The sequence below is a fragment of the Phyllopteryx taeniolatus genome, chromosome 8 (genome assembly GCF_024500385.1).
Source record: "Phyllopteryx taeniolatus isolate TA_2022b chromosome 8, UOR_Ptae_1.2, whole genome shotgun sequence".
Lineage (NCBI taxonomy): Eukaryota > Metazoa > Chordata > Actinopteri > Syngnathiformes > Syngnathidae > Phyllopteryx > Phyllopteryx taeniolatus.
Window position 1 is genome coordinate 13,724,314 of NC_084509.1, and position 16,776 is coordinate 13,741,089.

Sequence of the window (16,776 nt, forward strand, 5' to 3'; positions counted from 1 at the left end):
AGAACTGTACTTAGGCAGGGATTTGTTCACATACTATTAGTGGTACCACACTGATTGAATCGCCTCATTTGAGATGTATGAAAGAGTACCGAACACTGGAAAGAGAAAGTCATATTACACAAAGTATCCCCCCCCTCTCTCAAAGACACTCAAAAGTTTAAAACAAAAAAACAAGTCATCTGTAGTCAGTTGTCATTTTTATCCTGTTTTAAAAGATACATTTTTTAAACAAAACATTTTTAGGACTCAATTTCTTTTAACACATTTATTTTTGGAGCGTTGTCAAAAATTGTTCAAGTAAAATAGCTTTCCATCCATCTTGCGAAGCGCTTATCCTCACTAAGGTCGCAGGGGTGCTGGAGCCTATCTCCGCTGACACTGGGCGAGAGGCGGGGTACACCCTGAACCGGTCGCCAGCCAATCGCAGGGCACATAGAAACAACAATTGGCACTCAAATTCACACCTAGGGACAATTTAGAGTCTTCAATCAACCTACATGCATTTTTTGGGATGTGGAAGAAAAGCCACGCAGGTACGGGGAGAACATGCAAACTCCACACAGGTGAGACCAGATTTGAACCAGTCCTCAGAACTGTGAGGCAGATGTGCTAACCAGTCATCTACCGTGCCACCACAAAAGGACTATTGAGAGACTATTTAATTATAATTAAACCTTTACTGACAAGGTTTTATGCAGGCAACAACATGCTCCTCTGATAAGCTCCAGGTAAAATTTCAACTTTATTCCATCATAAAATGTTTTTTTGTTACATTTCTCCATTATAGCACTCAGAACTTTTCCAGATTTATTGCAACATTGGGCCAACATCCCAGAAAGGGAGATTCAGAAATTCATTCATTCATTCATTTTCCGTACCGCGTATCCTCACTAGGGTCGCGGGCGGGCTGAAGCCTATCCCAGCTGAGTCTGGGCGAGATGTGGTGTCCACCCTGAACTGGACGCCAGCCAATCACAGTGCATATAAACGACCATTCACACTTAGAGTCTTGAATTAACCTATGATGCAGATTTTTGGGATGTGGGAGGAAACCGGAGTACCCGGAGAAAACCCACACAGGCACGGGGAGAACATGCAAACTCACACAGGAGGCCGGATTTGAACCCAGGTACTCAGAACTGTGAGGCAGACGTGCTAACCAGTCGGTCACCGTGCCGCCAGGTTCAGAAATTGATCAAATCAAAAAGTAGGCGAGCCTACTACTTTAGCACGTGTACCAGTGCGTACTGTAAGTGAATGTGAGAATCTTGCATGAAACAATGTTTGGTCTTAGAGTCTTATTGCACTATTTTTGTTTCTAATCCAAGTTTCTTTTCTTTCTGGCTACCTAGATGATACTGTCCAGGATCCAACCAATGAAACTGAAGACAGTACCTCAGTTGTGGATAGTGTCAGTTTATCTTACATTTTGCACAATGCCAAAACCTGAGGAAAACCACTATTCTTCAAAAACAAGTATCCAGACGAAGTAATCATTGCCATAAAAAATCCCCAAGATAAAGCCCCCAGATTTGATTGCAGTCAAAACTAAAATCACTCTCCTGCAAGAATGACAAAATGGCATTAGCCCACTTTCGTTCTCAGTGGCCCCGTTGGTCAGGGTCATTCTACTGTAGAGGCTCCACTGTACATTGAGGACAATCCCACTGACTGTACTGGAGTGGAAGAACAAACGAGAGGACGGCCAGCCATCTTGAAAGCTTGTGTTACATGAATGTAAACATGGCAGAACCAGGAAGTAATGCAAGACAAGTCATCAGTGCATCTTTGAAACAGTCACACAGCTGAAAACATGACGTTAGGTACTGTGGTGGCGCCTCGTCCCCCACCACTTTTAATCCGTCAGTCTTCGGTTTTACATTGAGCGCCCTCCGCGTTTGCTTGACGACAGCTTCACAGCGCAGTGCTCAATGGAGGTAAACACGTGACATTACGGCCTTACGTGCTGGGAGAGAAGGGTACAAATCAGAATTATAAATTTATCGTAAGTATTGGAAAACAGCTTTCTGTATAATGCAGAGGCAAACCACAACAGAACCATTGTTAAATTAATACCTCTGACAGTCAATCAAAACTGCTTTTTTATCCGAACTCCTTGGTTTTTATTAGATTGTAAAGGTAGTTTTCTACTTTGCATCAGTCCAGCTCAGATGAGCTCGGGCCCAGAAAAGCCTGCTGCGTTTCTGGTGTGGTTGATATATGGCTTTCGTTATGCATGCTAGACTTTTAACTTGCATTTGTAGCCAGTAACTTAACTAGCAATTGTTTTCTGTAGCATTTGTTACACACAGACTCCATTTTTTAATGCAATGCTGCCTGAGGGATCAAAGGTCACGGGCATTCAATTTTGGTTTCCGGGCATGCCGTTTACATGTAAAGATTCCTTCAGATTCTCTGAATATTTTGATAATCTTATGGACCACGTGTCAAACTCAAGGACTCACATGATTTTATGTGGCCCGCCAAGGCAAATCGTGAGTCAACTTCCATGATCCTTATTAAAATCTGTACCAACATTTCAAATTGTCATCATAAATAACGTTGAGATATTGCAAGCATTTTTGTGTTACCAAACATTAATAATGGTTGAAAACCCCATTACCCTTGATTTCTGATTCCAAAACTAGTTCATAAATTTCGTGTGTAAATATGATTTATCCCATAATAACTGAAAACATTTGACAGTTGTGCAAATGTAACCATAAAGGGTACATACAGTATTCACACCCATGGATTAATATTTTGTTGAAGATCCTTTGGCAGCAATCACAGCCTCACGTCGTCTTTGGTATGTCTCTCTGAGGTTGGCACACATGTTTTGGGGCATTTTCTCCCACTCTACTCTGCAGACCCTCTCAAGGTCAATCAGGTTGGATGGGCAGAATCAGTGGACAGCCATTTTTAAGTAGGGATGGTGTTAGCCAGGTGATGAGCAGTGCCTCCTCTTCTCCATATATGACTCTTACAATTCAGGCCCAAAAGTTCCATTTCGTTTCTGCAGGTCTGAGAATCCTTAAGGTGCCTTTTGGCAAACTCCAAGCGGAGGGCCATGTGCCTTTTAGTGAGAAGTGGCTTCCGTCTGGCCACTCTACCATAAAGGCCTGATTGGTAGAGTGTGTTAGCAATGGTTGACTTTCTGGGCGGTTCTCCTATCTCCGCAAGGGAACACTGGGAGCTCTGCCTTAGTGAGCGTCGGGTTCTTGTTCACCTCTCTGACCTAGTCACTTCTTCCTTGGTTACTCAGCTTGGTCAGACAGCCAGATCTTGGAAGGGTCCTGGTGGTTCCAAACTTCTTCCATTTCCAAATAATTGAGACCACAGTGCTTTTTGGGATCTTCAATGCTGCTGAAATTCTTTTGTATCCTTCCCCAGAGTTGTGCCTTGACACAATCCGGTCTCAGAGGTCTGCAAACAATTCCTTATACTTCATTGCTTGGTTTCTGCTCTGATACGCACTGCCAACTATGAGACCTTGTATAGACAGGTTTGCCATTCCAAATGATGTTCAATCAACTAAATTTACCAGAGGTGGACTAATTTAGAGTTGTAGAAGCATCTCAAGAATAATTAGTGGAAATCAGATGCACCTGAGCTTAAGTTTGAGCGTCATAGCAAAGGGTGTGAATACTTACGTACCCATTATGTTTGAATGTTTAATTTTAGGAATTTACATGTTTTTACTTTGCCATTATGGCATATTTTAAGTAGATCTTTTTAAAAAAAGAAAACTACTCAAATCAGCTGGGGTGTGAATACTTTGTGGAACAGTTTTTCATTAAAAACAAGGAAAATCAATTACTTTGTTTCATACCAAGATTTGTTTTATTTTTATTAACCATAACACAATAAAGGCTTCATTTTTATTTAATTGCAACCATATTCTAGATATATTCTTATTTATAAATTAGAATTTTATTAATTGGGTTTCATATTCATTTATGAATAAACTGACATGAATTTTTAAACATTTTAAAATTTAAGGAAAAATGCATTTTAAAGATGAGTGATGTCTTAAAATTAGCATCTCAGAATTGACTAAATGTCTTTTTAAATACATCCACAAAGTAATATTTGAAATTACATTGCATAATACAGTATATAAATAATTTATATCATACCCATGTATTCTGTCAGTTAAATTTGTATTAAAAAAAATTCCAAAGCATAACTACAAAAAGTACTATTTTAACAAAGTTACCAACTGTTAAATACAGCTTATCACAACATTAGCAATGATAATTACAAGTCTTGGCAGACTTATTAAATTTGAGTCTCACCTGCATGTTGGTGTAGATCCAAGGCAGAAGACTGCTCACCCTGGTGTAAACACCTGGCTTGTTGATCTCACCGCATCCAGCCCCCCAGCTGGTGATGCCCACCAGGTACCACACGTCGTCAATCTCACACACTAGTGGTCCACCGCTGTCACCCTGGACAACAAAAAATGAGTTCAAGCAGTCTAACAGACTGCCTGCCTATGATCGCATCCTTCGATGTCACTTTTTGTAACCCTGCAAAACCAAACAAATGTAAAACTTGTTGAAAAAGGTTGTACTTCAGAAATGACGAGTGCCTGAAGCTAGTGTCATTTGCAGCCCTTGTTTCTCGTTAACCGACTGCCAATATAGTTCTGAATGGGTTTAAAAGGGAGTGTAAAATAATCGCATGAAGTAGTCCAAGAGAGATGTCATGAAACTCATTGGTCAGCAGTGTTGCCAGTTACTTTACCGATTACTTGATTTCAAATGTAACTAGATTACAAGTCACGCTTTAGTTACTTTCAGCAGCTGCTGGGTGGCAGTAATGTCACTTATCCACAGTATGAAAAGAACAGCTTAACCATACTCATTACTTGTAATACACGCCACACGAGTTAAAGAATGACAACATAAACCAATGTGTAGCTATAAGCCACATTAAATGAGCTAGTTAGTGTAGACTTCACATGCAAAATAAGTACTTAAAAACGCCTTGGTTTTGTCATGAGTGTCCAGAAAAGGTCCTTCTGACTCAATTTTGTCCATATTTGGCTGAGACCGCCTCCTCTCCTCAGTGTACAAGACCCATTTGTGAGCGCAGACGTGTTACGTTGACAGCGCTGGCTCGGGAGCGGAGAGATAGGCCGAGATCTTCGCTCGTGATGTAGACAAACTTGTGAAATTTGAATGACCTGATTTCAGGCCACGGCAAAAAAAACTTATGCAAATCAGGAATGCGTGGATGATTTTAATTCATATTTCACATGCTTACTGAGCCACCATAGAGCCAATATTACATCCCAAATACTCAAAAAGTTGGTTTAGCAAAATATGGGACCTTTAAAAATTTCGAGATTTGGAACACAGCCACATCCCCATTTATAAGAGGGTGTGTGCACTTGTGCAACCATGTTATCTCCGTTTGTTTTTACTTCCCCTCATTTGTTACCCAATGGCTTAAATGTTATAAGTTAATAGTGGAAAAAAGGTATTTTATCTTCTCATTTTTGTGTATCACAAAAACTTGCTATTTGAACAGGGGTGTTTAGACTATCTCCACTAGAGCATGAATAATTTTGCGATCGTTACCCTTTTTTGGCTTGAGCACCTGCCACCATATATGTCTGCACGGGCCTGGTTGCTGTGGTTGGTGTTAGTACTGCACGCAGATTCTAGGAGAAAACCATCACTGATCTCAAGGAGAGTAGCAACTAAGAAATTGTGAAATCAATGACTTGTCTCTCCCTTCAAATGGTTAATTTATGTTAAGGATTAGTTCACAAGACTAGCACTAATACACTTTTTACTCACAAAGCATAATCTTTCTACCATATGTGTGTAATTTTATAGCTCTAAAAATGTTGGCTTTGTCTGTTTTTGAAGAAAATCTAGGAGTTGTTTGGTTTCACGAAAAGATCCCTTTGAAAAACTCCCCCAAATTTTTTCCCCCCAAATTAGCCTCTTAATTTATATTAACTTAGAATTCTCTAAATAAAAATTAGCATTACCCTTGAACCAGAACTAAAACTCATTTCACTCAATTCACAAAAATTCCGGTGTCTGCTTTTGCGTTTGACCTCTCCAAATGTCCCCTCCAAAAACTCAGATAATTGTACATCTGGCCCGGCAACTGACAGCTCACCTGACAGGAATCCCTTCCTCCCTCCAAGTGTCCGGCGCAGACCATGTTCTCTGTCACTGCACCTGCATACACCTCAGGGTTGTTGCACACTTGCGTACCGATGAGGTCCACAGTTACCTCCATCAGATCATCGGACACTACACCTGGGGTGAAGGAAAACGACATGTGATGTCATCAAAAGCAAAGTGGTCAAGTAACTTAAAGTGCGTCAAATTTCAAGTTCGACCAATGTGCATCCTCAGTGCATCGCACTAGACTTCATTTTAGCCAGCATTAAAGGATTAAGACTTTTTTTTTTTACCAGCATAGTAGTAAGAGAAGATGTTACCATGAAGTGGACTAATTTAAAAGACTAAGTACTACTATGTCATCTTATAATACTAATGAGGGAATTTACTGTACATATATGCAGCAGTTAGACCGTTTAGCAACACGGACAGGTTGATCCACACGCAAGCGTGGCTGTATGTTCTGGTCTGACTGCATTCTCGTTGCTCAACGCTATCATGTGCTTCATTCCCAATAAGAAATATTTTCCTAGCTTACCAGATCCTGCCTCAGTGGTACCAAAGCCTGACGTCCAACAAGCAGTGCCAGGGAGGAATTGCTGTGCATTAACTGGCAGACACGCCGGGTGAACATCATCTGAGAGGAAGGAGGGGTTTAAGTTGTCAAGAATATGAGCATTCCCCAAAAATGCAGTTTTTCGACTATTTAAAAGGTGGATTTGTTACAAATTCCCACATTATTAAATCCATGTGTTTTTTGGTTATGTTTCAATAAGTCATAAATGCCACTGTTGTCTCAGGGTTATATATAAAAATATTCCAATGTTCCATAGCCAAGTTTACAGAGGAAGGACTTAGGAAATAAAGTTAGAAACTAAATCTTTTATTTAAAAAAAAAGTGCTTTATATAAATTGTAACTATGTTTTGATAGCATTGGCTGATGTGCATATACCATTTTAAAAATGTTATTTTACTTTTTTTAATTTTAAAATGTAATCAAGCTCTTTCACGGAGGGGAGAAGAAAAACATAAATACATTTAATCCCAAAAATATATTACCTACATATTGTATTTCAGTGCAGGGTAGGGATTCAACTGAATTTGCAATTGATTTTTTTTTTGGTGTGATTTACACAAGTAGTTCTTTATTACAGACTAACCTCTAAGAATGCAACTTATTTTTCAATAAAATCTCAATTTTATAGCTGTAATTTCACATACTTTGATGACTGAATTAAGGGACGCTTGTTCGTACATCAAAGCACACTAGACTCCAGGCATGCAGATATACTTTGAATCCTTGAAGGACGGTGCAGGTTCCAAAAAGATAAGGTTTGCTCCAAAGAATTTGAACAAGGAAAATGTCTTAATGTGATCAGTAAACAAATGTCGGTATGCCAACTAGGGAACCAAAACTGATTAGTGGGAGTGAAAAGCTTTACCAACCATCAAAGTTAACCTCAGCTGCAAGTTTGAGCAGAGCGATGTCTTGATCGTTGGTCCTGTCGTCGTAGTTTACATTGAGGATGATCTTCTCCACCATGAAGGGTTCAGGTAGATTGTTCAGAGACAGCGCGCCTGCGTACACTCGCCAGAACTGTGGCAAAAGCATCGAGGGGTTGCTCCTGTAGGAGGACACCGTTGAGTAATCTATTTTGGGGGGAAATAATTAGATGAACGCAAAGTGGTCGGTTCACCTCGGGAAGCAGTGAGCAGCAGTCAGCACAAAATCAGGAGCTATCAGGACTCCTCCGCACACGTGGGAGCCTTGAAACTGCAGCGATAACTGCCACGGCCACTGACCCCTTTGTGCAATGCTCCCCCCTACAATGCGAGATGTAGACTGCTGCTTGCCGCACTCTGAAGAGACACCACAATAAAAAGGGATACATTGTGGAAATTTTACTTCGTAATGGCTTGTATACAATTCATTGAGTCTCTCGAGAGAATGCCACAACCAAGTAAATCCTGTGTTTGTCTTTCTGAAAAGGAGTCTGCGAGCAAGCAGTTATGCAATTTCCCTTACTTTTACATGACAGTGGGGCTAATTTACATAACCACCCACACAGTTTCTTCTCATAATCACCTGGGATGGGTGAAGATCCAGAGCCATTTTCAAACAAGGGCCAGACTAGGTAGATGGTTTGAAACAATCATTTAGAAACACCCACATCCCCCACAGGTGCAGCACTCCTCCTATCATGTCAAAGCCAAAAGGTAATTTTGTTGGCTGTATAAATTAGGATTAGCTTCTGATAAAAGGCACATGCTGGTGCGGTGAAGTTGTTGATGCAGTGGCGATTGCTGATGTGTCCATGCGCCACATGCACACAGTGTAGTGAATGAAGGGCTGCCTCCATCAGTAAAATGTTTTTGTCTGTGTGGATGCTCATCCTGCAAAGATGTTGCACAAAAGTAAGGTACTAGCTATCCATTCTCAACTGCACTTGTCCTCTTTAGGGTCTCGGGTGAGGTGGAGCCTTTCCCAGCTGACTTAGGGTGAGAGGTGGGGTACACCTGGCCTGGTCACCAGCCAATTTCCGGTAGCGTTCCATCATTTGTTCAAATTGGCCTAAAGTTTTAGGGACTAAGTTCTACCACAAATAGCGACAATTTCAATTGATTTCCATCCAAAAGATTTGCAATTGGCTATTGATGCCAGAAGTTTGCAGCAAAGCACTTTGTTTCTATTATGGCCCAACTAAATGAAGCTCCTCTTTTCACTTGAACATAGTTTCTTGGTCCCAACATAAGCTGGCACCAAATCAATACTTTTATTATAAATAACTTTGGCCTGAAGTACCAAAATAACCAACTGACGAAAACACTGATTTGCTGTTTTGGTGCTCAGGCCAAAGCCATGTCCAATATAAAAATATTGATTTGCTGCCATCATGTGACATTCATAGGCACTTAAAAACCTTGGTTGGTCGCCAATTATTCAGGTTTGCTAGGCCCATTCTTTTCTTGGTCCCTACACAGTCTTAATAGGAGCAACTGTGTGCATTCACAAACTCATTTCAGTGAGCCAAAAATGCCACATGAAACCGCTATCAATCTTCATATAGTGGACAAACATAGTGGACATGCTATGCTTATATTTCTGATTTAAACATAAACATAAATGTACATGTATTACCTTTAGTAGATGATCCTAAACTAATGCGAGAACTAGCTCTTATTCAAGAATGTGCTGCTAAGCTGAATGTTAGTGATATAAACATTAAGTATTGTGCCTCCAAGGATCACAATAAGGTGCTGAGCTGGCCCATACAAAGCGTGTGTGTATATACATATATTCATACGTGTCACATGATTGTAGGCACAGATGGCGGGTGCTTACCGACGCACTGCAGGGAGACTGTGTTTTGATCCGGACAGGAGGAACTATCATGTGATGTCACAATGAAAGACAAATTACACGCAGGCACTTTTACCAGCGTTTAGGTTGAATTTTAAAAACACACAATCGTAGGTTGCGCCTTACAATATTGTAAAGTGTGGGTCCACAAACATTTGAAATTACAGTGGTACCTTAAAGATGGACCGTGGTGGCAGTCCAACTTCATTTTGGTCAAACTAAATGTTCCATTGAGCGCAATTATATTGGGAATAACTTTTTCTTGAGCCCACACCGAACAGTCGACATCTTAACTCTGACAGTAAGACTCAAATACACATCAGTCATAGAATATCCAAATTAAAGTCCTTTGCTTACCAAAAATCTATCAATATTAGCCGAGTCTTATCCAACCAACAACAAAGAAGAAACCAACCAAATCTACCAACCTCAGTCATCCACATAACTAGTATGAACTACTGAAATCTTTTGTCAAACTTCAAGGTACAGGTTTTAAATTTCAGCTATTCACAAAATCCCATTGCCTGGACGGACGGGATAAAAAGGAGGATGGGTTATTTACCTGACTTCAACCTGGCCCTGGAGGGAGTCGGACAATCTGTTGGTCACTCTCAGTCCAAGGGAGTCCTGGGATGTGATATTTGTGTTGCTATAAGACCTGAAGACATGGGTAAAGGTGACTAAAAGGTAATGCCATGGTAACTCTATATGAATGGTGAGTAAAGAGAGAGCAATGAGTCTTTACATTCTAAACCCAAGTTGGGCGCACGTCTGGTCAGCAATGTTCTGGTCCCAACCATCGAAGCAGATGGGAAGAAAGCGGCCATCTTGGGAGGTCCTGACTTCCAGTCTATTTCTACTCGAAAACCTCACTGGTAAAGGAGCATAGTTTAAAAAAATTGAGGTGGGGAGGCAAGTCTAATACTTTTTTTCCATTTCATATGAGAGTCAACTCTTGTTCACAGGAAACAGACTAGATCCTGTGTCTGTTCCCTTTGGTCTTCTATTACAGGAATTACTTGCACACTCACCGCAGTCCATTTCATCAGAGCCCAGCTCACAGTCCCTGACCCCATCACACTCTATGGTAGTATTGGGGCAGCTGTCTATCAGTAAAGGCGGGCTGTCGTCCATCACTTCATTTTGCTGGTCATTGTTGTTGATAAGCCCTTGGGATAACACCCTGGTGCCATATTGCACTGCCATAAGAGAGAGAGGAAAATTTACTGTGACAGGAATTATGAGAATTTAGTAGCAAAACTCCCAAAACAGATTTTAATTAAATTCCAAATCCAAACAAACCATACAACATTGTTGTGAGAACAAGTTGGCATTCAATGATGTTGGCGTATGCCACTTTGGAAAGCTCAATGAATCAACAATATCCATAAAAACACATGTCCTCCAAGGACCTCCCAGTGAAAACACCCAACAGAAGAGCAAATGAATATGAATGCCAACCTCCGAGCCAGATGGCAACAGCCAGCAGGGCGACGAGGATAAAGGCAGCACATGACCCTCCGTAACAATGGACATTATTCTTACAGCACCCTCTCTTCCTGCTCCTAGGGGCTGCATGGAAACACATTGCACACGATGCAAACCAAAACATCTCGAGCCATCTGTACCACTTATCCTCACTCGGGTCAGAGGTGAGCTGGAGTCTATCCCAGCTGACTTTGGGTGAGAGGTAGGTACACCTAGGACTGGTTGAAAGCCAATCACAGGGCAACAAATTAAACATGTCTGAAATGAAAACGGTGAAAAGATAAAGTTCCAACACTCAAATTTGGAGTGTGACCAGAATTTTCCTGTAAATAAATTTATATCACATGAGCCATCACCATACTCCACAAAAAGTGTTTGAGTCTCATGTTTGCGTCGGTCTGTCTGGGGAATCCCGCTTCTTCCCGCGTTCCAAAGTCATGCATGTTATTCTAGACACTGAAGTGATTGCGCTTGTCAAGCTGGGTGACAAAAAGGCACCCACGCATGTCACTGTCCAGAATTTGCTTTGGTTTTGTTCGTCTCCCTCTGTGCGTGCCATATTGTTAGCAGCTCGTCACTGTCCAGACTTTCCTTTATATAGCTTTGTGTGTTGCAGGAAAATATCTAATTGGTCGCTAAATTGTTTCCCACAATAATTGACCTGTGTTCATCTATTTATGCTGTATAGTGACAGGCAGAACAATTAATCGGCCTTGGCTCAAAAGTTGTGAAACAGTGCTCTATTTTGTCCATGGGTGTGAATGTGGACGGTTGTTTGTCAGTGGCCTGTGATAGAGTGATGGATGACCAGTCCAGGGTGTACCCCTCCTCTCACCCTGGATAGACGCCAGCTCATGCACTTTACGAATGAGAACAAGTGGTATTGGACACAGATGCATTCCTTTAAACATTCCCAGTACAGTTCATGACGCAGGTACGTGTACAGTATGAAGTACCACAGCACTCTATAGCTGCCCTCCTCCCCAAATACAGAAGTAGAGTAGCCAGCAACTCACGCAAGCTTGACTGTGTTACTTGGGGTGCAGCCACAGGTGGCGCATACTGAGGAATGTAATGTGGCTGGTTGGCGGGGATCTGGCCCGGACCCACGCCGTACACCACCTCTTCATAGGACTTGAGGGGGGGCTGGGTGTGCACAGCGACTGAGTAGTAAGGAGGAGGCGGCTCATTCTGCAGGAAGCACAACAATTGTTATTTTATGACAGTCACACTGGAAAACACATTGTGGCCTTTTACAGTCATATCGAGCACATAACAGATCCATATTTGATCGGCACAATAGCGGTAGCTTTCCCAGATGAAGCTATTGTCCTGCATGCAAAAACAAACACACACCCAGGTGCCAACTACCTGAAAGCACAAAGAATTATTGTATCCTAGCAACAGCATTAAGACTTATTTCCTCATTTGTTGTCATGCTAGCTCCTCGGCACATCACAGGGGCCATTTAGAGTTTTACTGATTGGGAGTCATTCACAGGGCCATTGTAAATGGGGCATTGAGTTGGACTCCATCCCATGCTAGCTGCTTGAAAGTCAGCCAGGTGGACCACGCCACATCCAATGGATGATTGCTTAAACAATGGCAAATCTTCCATTACCATGACAACATGGGGCAGAGTGAGCCTTGTGACTCAAGTGTCTTCTACTTGAGGGAACAGAATGGGGGGTAAAATGAGAGCCCAGAGAGACAACACAGTAGTGCCAAGAGGAGTTTTACATGTTCCATAAAAACGATCACATCTTAATTCATATTTTCTAACTGAAATGAACATTTGAAAATGCCAATCAGTTTCAGCCTCTCAAAGAAAAGCTTTTTTTAATGAGGAAAAATAGCACTATAAATTGTACTTTATAAAAACAATGACATTTCAACAACAATTTCATCCGGGGGCAGTACAAGAGAAACATTCAGTACTATACGGAGGTCAGTACAGTATAGTCTCAGCTCCTCGCAGACAAAGAATATATGAGAACTGTTATATTGAATGTCTAAATATGTTGCTGCACTGTGTTCAAAAATTTGTTGATTAAAGGGTTATACAAGTAGTATTGAATGTGAGGGAAAAAAAATAAAGGGCACATCTTTTGCCACTTTGATACCCATTCAAACAAATGAGAATTCACTGAACAGCTTGACGGGTCCTTTTCTCCCTCAATGTTCAAAATGGCTTGCTTCGGAAGAAGCAATTTCCTCAAAGTTTCAACTGGAACATTTGGAGGAGTGAAACCTAAGATGAACAATGACATCCAGCTAAACTTGTTTGTGCTCAGGATTAGCACTTTGCAGTGTCACCTGACGGGATACAAGATGTGCTCATCGCTTTGTAAACAGGGGGAAATACAAAGAAAAAAAATGCAAGAACTCAAGCTTTGAGAATGGACCTTTATTTTTTTTTTTTTTAGTGTTTCGCAACACCTTTTCCACAACTCAGAGGTCAAGTTTCTATAAAGCTCCGCAGGAAACGAGCACTAATTGAGGCAAAATCACCTAGATGAAACACGCGGAAGAGCAGGTTTATCATATTTCCCGGCTATCGTGCGCAGATCATTTTACGTCATCGTCATGGAAAATGACTATCAAATGTCACTTTTACAGGTTCACACCTTACCAGAAAGGTTACAGTTTCACCCTGAATCAAAAAGAGAAGGCACACCTGCTAGGACAAAGTTTGATACACTATTATCACAGATTCAACTAATGAATTAAAGCCAATAATCAAGTGCTATTAACTAGTTTTTCATCCATAATATATTGCAAGATCTGTAACAAATCATCTTATGTAAATGATGAAATTCAAACTCCCTAAGAATAACTAAGTTTTGACTAAACTCGTGGATGAAATGACCTAAAATGAAGATGAAGTCTCCCCCACTACATATAATAGAAGAAACAAAGACTATGGCAAGACACCCGTGAAAGAAAACCAAATTTATATCATTTCATAAAATGTTAACAGGATGGGACTTGCCAAGTTTTACTTCCTACTCCTTTTGAACATGTAAGCTGTGCTGAACAATGACATCTGTTTATTTTCTTACTTTCTATCATAATATAGCTTCTGTTATGCATTTGTGTTCAATTAAAACAAAAAACAAAAAAAAACTAAAATGTACAGGTACCCAACAACAATCGATCATGTCAAGTTTCCTGTCTTCTATCCAACTACAGATGATTACAACAAACCCCTTTTGTAAGTTAACATGGATTTCAGTGTATAAGGTAAAGTTTGAGTATATGGAAGTATGAGCATAAAGAATAAGGAACCCGAGGGAACAAAAGAGCACCCGAAAGGAAGAAAAATAGAGAACCTACCGGGTTAAGAGTTGCCATCGGAATCAGTGATTGCAAGACAAGCGGAGAGTTGAGGTGTCACCGTATGGGTGGAGCTTGTTCACATCCTCAAATGGAAAAATGTTGCTTTGACACATCTGCCTTCGAGTGTCTTTTGTCTACTGTGAATGTAAACGACCCTTACCTGTACACTTCAATCTGAATCTTTATCCAAGTCGGACATGCCCAGCAGTTTACACACCTGCCCGACCGGTTTCCTTCCAGCCACAGACCACCACTGCTGGTTCAGGAACATGAAACTATTGTGTGGCTCAAGTGACACCAGTTAAGATGTCAAGGGGCCACTGTTTTTTTTTGGTTTTGTTTTTTTTAAACTTTCATATGTGCATTTTGGGGTCAATTTGCATGAGTGTCTGAATGAAAACAAGCATGTTACAAAAAGCTACTCAAATGCCAAACATGTTTGGGGTAATCTAGAATTGTTGAGGACAAATATAATGACCTGAGTATGCATAAAAAGCAGTACTGAAAACAAATAAAATGATATATATATATATTTTTTTTTTCAATCTGTTAACATCAATTTTCTACCACTTATCCAGTTCAGAGTTGTAGGTGAGTTTGGAGCCTACCCTATCCCAGCTGACTTTGGGCAATCAGGTGTGTCACTCCAAATTATTCTGAATTTTATTGTCCAAGGTGTTTGTGTGAGTCTGGATCGTTCAACTAAAAAGGGCCAGATTTCACATTGAGGAAGTAAACAGACAAGATCATCATATACCAAAGTTCAACCTTGGTTTCATCAAACCATAACACATTATCCCATATGTATTTAGGAGATTTCAAGTGTGTTTTTCAGCGAAATTTAGAAAGCAAGGTTGAACATTTTGGCCATGATTCCAAAAGGTATGTTCGGCACAACGACAACATGAGTTATCATCAAAAGAAGACCCTACCTACAGTGAAGTATGGTGGTGGCAGAATCATGCTTTGAGGCTGGTTTTCTTCAGCTGGAGATGGGGCCTTAGACGAGCTGGCGGTATTATGAGCAGTTCTGAATACCTCTCAGTATTAGCGCAAAACCTTCAGGGTTATGCTGAAAAGACAAAGAAAAAATGTTGGAAAAGCCTGCTGGAACAGCTGAAATTCATTTGGGGTTAATCAGAGGCACTTTGAAAGGTCGCAGGTGTGTGCTGACTGCATTTAACAAGATGGGTTAATTCTGAACCAAGGCACATTCCTAGATGTAAGAAGGTGTGCACACTTGTACAACCACATTATCTAGTTGTTTATTTTTTTTTTTTATCTCCACTCTGTAAAAGAGATGCATTGCACAGTTTCTAGGTCACATTAATAACATTAACAAACAACCATTCACACCTAGGGAACCTCAATTAACCAAAAATGCAGCATTTTGGAATGTGGCCCTATTGCAACTTCATGCTCATAAAAATATATAAATACATAAATAAAATTGTACTTATATTGTACAGTATTATCTTAATATCACATTTTGTTGTCTGATCTGAATTTGCTTCCATATGTGCTAATAAGTTACCTTATCTTACTTCTAACTGCAAACTCTTTAATAATGGATATTATATTATACTTAAGTGGTACAAACTCCAGCCATCAGGGGGTAGCATAATATAGTTTGTAATGCCGAGCAAATTGGGAAGGTTGCTGGCTTGAGTACTTGTCCCTCAGGCCTGTTGAAGAGTCCTTCATTACAGTTCTGATTTAGTAGACAATTTTGCAAGATTTCCAACTAAAAGCAATGCAGTAATTAGTAAAAGCTAACATATTTGGGGGGGGGGGGGTTGTTTAAAACATGTTTTATAATGAAAAGTACACTAGATGCCTTGAACTGAATTATTCTTACATTATAGAAAAATGTTGATTTTTGATGCTACAGTTCACGCACTACCAGACTGATGAACAGCTTCTCCCCCAATAGCATGGCTGCTACAATGTGCGAAAAAATAATTAAAAACAATACTTTACTCATTGAAAAAAGTATCTGTATAAACCTTCAATATATTCTGAATAGATTCTCTGCCATAGTTAACCTTTACAGACTACACATTAAAGTACTGTTTCCTGCCATTATGACTGTGATACTTTATTTACAATATACAGTACTGTATTGCATAAAAGTGCATCTCAGTAAAGGAGAATACCATGGAGAACTATATTATTTTAGTATTTATTTCAGGAGTTGAATTCAACAAGTGAAATGTGTGTATTATGACAATGCACTACACACAGTGTAATATTTCCTAATTTAATTTCATGATTTTCACTTACAGCTGACAAAAATCCACAGTTCCCGGGCACATGAAATTAGCATATTACATGGGAAACAATGAAAATGATTTTTTCATGTTGAAATTTCTTGGAATTGGCCTTATAAAAAGTATTTTCAGAATGTGTGTGTTTAATGAATGTGTATAATGTGAATT

General features: G+C 40.2%; 1 protein-coding gene across 4 annotated transcripts; it reads right to left on the reverse strand.

The window, feature by feature from the left end:
• Positions 1 to 723: 723 nt before the first annotated feature.
• Positions 724 to 15,419, reverse strand: tmprss13a (transmembrane serine protease 13a). Of its 4 annotated transcripts, XM_061781294.1 has the most exons (14): positions 14,499 to 14,581; positions 14,336 to 14,421; positions 12,016 to 12,190; positions 10,973 to 11,083; positions 10,543 to 10,710; positions 10,257 to 10,383; positions 10,074 to 10,169; positions 9,494 to 9,537; positions 7,848 to 8,010; positions 7,597 to 7,775; positions 6,688 to 6,786; positions 6,142 to 6,284; positions 4,299 to 4,451; positions 724 to 1,966 (listed from the first exon to the last, which is right to left on the reverse strand). In XM_061781294.1, exons 2-14 carry the CDS (start codon positions 14,351 to 14,353, stop codon positions 1,952 to 1,954), a joined length of 1,491 nt encoding a protein of 496 aa, XP_061637278.1. In that variant the 5' UTR covers positions 14,354 to 14,421; positions 14,499 to 14,581; the 3' UTR covers positions 724 to 1,951. The 4 variants fall into 4 exon arrangements, with proteins under 4 accessions (XP_061637278.1, XP_061637277.1, XP_061637279.1 ...); XM_061781293.1 differs by lacking the exons at positions 14,336 to 14,421; positions 14,499 to 14,581 and adding an exon at positions 15,275 to 15,419; XM_061781295.1 differs by lacking the exon at positions 14,499 to 14,581 and having other exon boundaries at positions 14,336 to 14,449.
• Positions 15,420 to 16,776: the final 1,357 nt, after the last annotated feature.